The sequence below is a fragment of the Eulemur rufifrons genome, chromosome 6, assembly GCF_041146395.1.
Source record: "Eulemur rufifrons isolate Redbay chromosome 6, OSU_ERuf_1, whole genome shotgun sequence".
NCBI lineage: Eukaryota > Metazoa > Chordata > Mammalia > Primates > Lemuridae > Eulemur > Eulemur rufifrons.
Window position 1 is genome coordinate 45835949 of NC_090988.1, and position 2148 is coordinate 45838096.

General features: G+C 65.9%; 1 protein-coding gene across 1 annotated transcript; it reads left to right on the top strand.

Moving 5' to 3' along the window:
- Positions 1 to 589: 589 nt before the first annotated feature.
- FAM181B (family with sequence similarity 181 member B) lies at positions 590 to 1870 on the top strand. Its single transcript, XM_069470681.1, has one exon. It carries the CDS (start codon positions 590 to 592, stop codon positions 1868 to 1870), a length of 1281 nt encoding a protein of 426 aa, XP_069326782.1.
- Positions 1871 to 2148: the final 278 nt, after the last annotated feature.

The following is a 2148-nucleotide window of genomic DNA, read 5'->3' on the forward strand; positions in this document are numbered from 1 at the left end:
AGGGTGACAATAATATGTAATCCACAGGGCTGTTATAAAAGGATTAAATAAAATAACGTATGGACAGTGCCTGGAAGAAGCAAGGGCCCAGTAGCTGGCGGCTATTATTGTTATCAGAGCCGGACTGAAATCCTCATCTCTAGACTTCTGTCTACTCTGCCTCAGGGACGGTCTTCGGTGCCAGGACTTGGTTGTACAGGAGGTGAGCTTGAGTTTGAGTATGGGCCATTCTCTTCATTACCCCTTGAGGTTGGAGGTGGCCACGAGAAATGCCGTGGAGCAAAGGGAAACGAAGGGGTTAAGGCGAGCTTGAGAAAGCACAGAAAACTAAAGCGACCCCCGCCCCACCAAGCCAGGCTAAGTAAGCCCCTCCCCTCCACCACCGGGGCGGTCGCCGCGCGCTCCCTCCCTCCGCCCCTTGCTTACAAGACCTAATGAGCTCCCCCGGGAGGCCGAGCAGCCAGCCCGGCCCGGAGCTAGCAGGCTGTGTCGCGCGCGCCGCGCCGGGGCGGGAGCCGGGCCTGGGCCGCGGGTGGGAGCCGGCCGGGGGCGCACGGGCCGCGCTGCGGACCGCCTGGGAGCCGCGGCGATGGCGGTGCAGGCGGCACTCCTCAGCACGCACCCCTTCGTGCCCTTCGGCTTCGGGGGCTCCCCGGACGGGCTAGGGGGCGCCTTCGGAGCCCTGGACAAGGGCTGCTGTTTCGAGGACGATGAAACCGGAGCGCCGGCGGGCGCGCTGCTGTCGGGAGCCGAGGGCGGCGACGTGCGCGAGGCCACCCGTGACCTACTCAGCTTCATTGACTCGGCGTCCAGCAACATCAAGCTGGCGCTGGACAAGCCGGGCAAGTCTAAGCGAAAGGTGAACCACCGCAAGTACCTGCAGAAGCAGATCAAGCGCTGCAGCGGCCTCATGGGCGCCGCGGCCCCGGGCCCGCCCTCTCCAAGCGCTGCAGACACGCCCGCCAAGCGGCCGCTCGTCGCCCCCAGCGCCTCGACCGTCGCGGTCCCGGCCCAGGGCAAGGCCGCCCCCCGGCGGGAGGCGTCTCAGGCCGCGGCGGCCGCCAGCCTGCAAAGCCGGAGTCTGGCCGCACTCTTCGACTCGCTGCGCCACATTCCCGGGGGTGCCGAGCCGGCGGGGGCTGCGGTGGCTGCGCCAGCGGCTGGGCTCGGCGGAGCGGGAGCTGGCGGCTCCGGAGGGGATGGGGCCGGCCCCTCGGGGGGTACGGCGGTCCCGGGCGCCAGGAAGGTCCCGCTCCGGGCCCGCAACCTGCCCCCGTCCTTCTTCACTGAACCGTCCCGGGCGGGAGGCGCTGGGTGCAGCCCGTCGGGGCCAGGCGTGAGCTTGGGTGACCTGGAGAAAGGCGCGGAGGCCGTGGAATTCTTCGAGCTGCTGGGGCCCGACTACAGCGCGGGCACAGAGGCGGCCGTCTTGCTCGCCGCCGAGCCTCTCGACGTGTTCCCCGCCGGAGCTGCTGTACTGCGGGGACCCCCGGAGCTGGAGCCCAGCTTCTTTGAGCCGCCGCCGGCGGTAGTGGGAAACCTACTGTACCCCGAGCCCTGGAGCGTCCCGGGCTGCCCCGCGACCAAGAAGCCACCCCTGACTGCCCCCCGCGGCGGCTTGACCTTGAACGAGCCCTTGCGCCCCTTGTACCCCGCCGCCGGGGACTCTCCGGGAGGGGAAGACGGGCCTGGCCATTTGGCCTCTTTCGCCCCCTTCTTCCCAGACTGCGCCCTGCCCCCGCCGCCGCCGCCGTCCCAAGTGTCCTACGATTACAGCGCTGGCTACAGCCGCACGGCCTACTCCAGCCTTTGGAGACCCGACGGGGTTTGGGAAGGGCCGCCGGGGGAGGAGGGGGCGCACCGGGACTGACTCCGAGGCACCCTTCCCATTAGAGACTACTGTGGGAGCGCCACGCCTCCGCGGTTCTCTCTTAAGTCTAAAGAACGATGGGAAAATGCAAGTGAAGCTGAAACAGGATTAAAAAAAATCAATTAATAAATTTAAGAGTAAGAGATGAAGAGTTGGGGATTGTTTTAATTGCAGTCTCGAGTATTAAAAAAAAAAAAATTGGTAGGTTCTTACTGGACCAGAACGAGCCACAAAACCAAGATGGTTTGGGGGGGGGGGGGATGGCAGAGGGGCAGAGG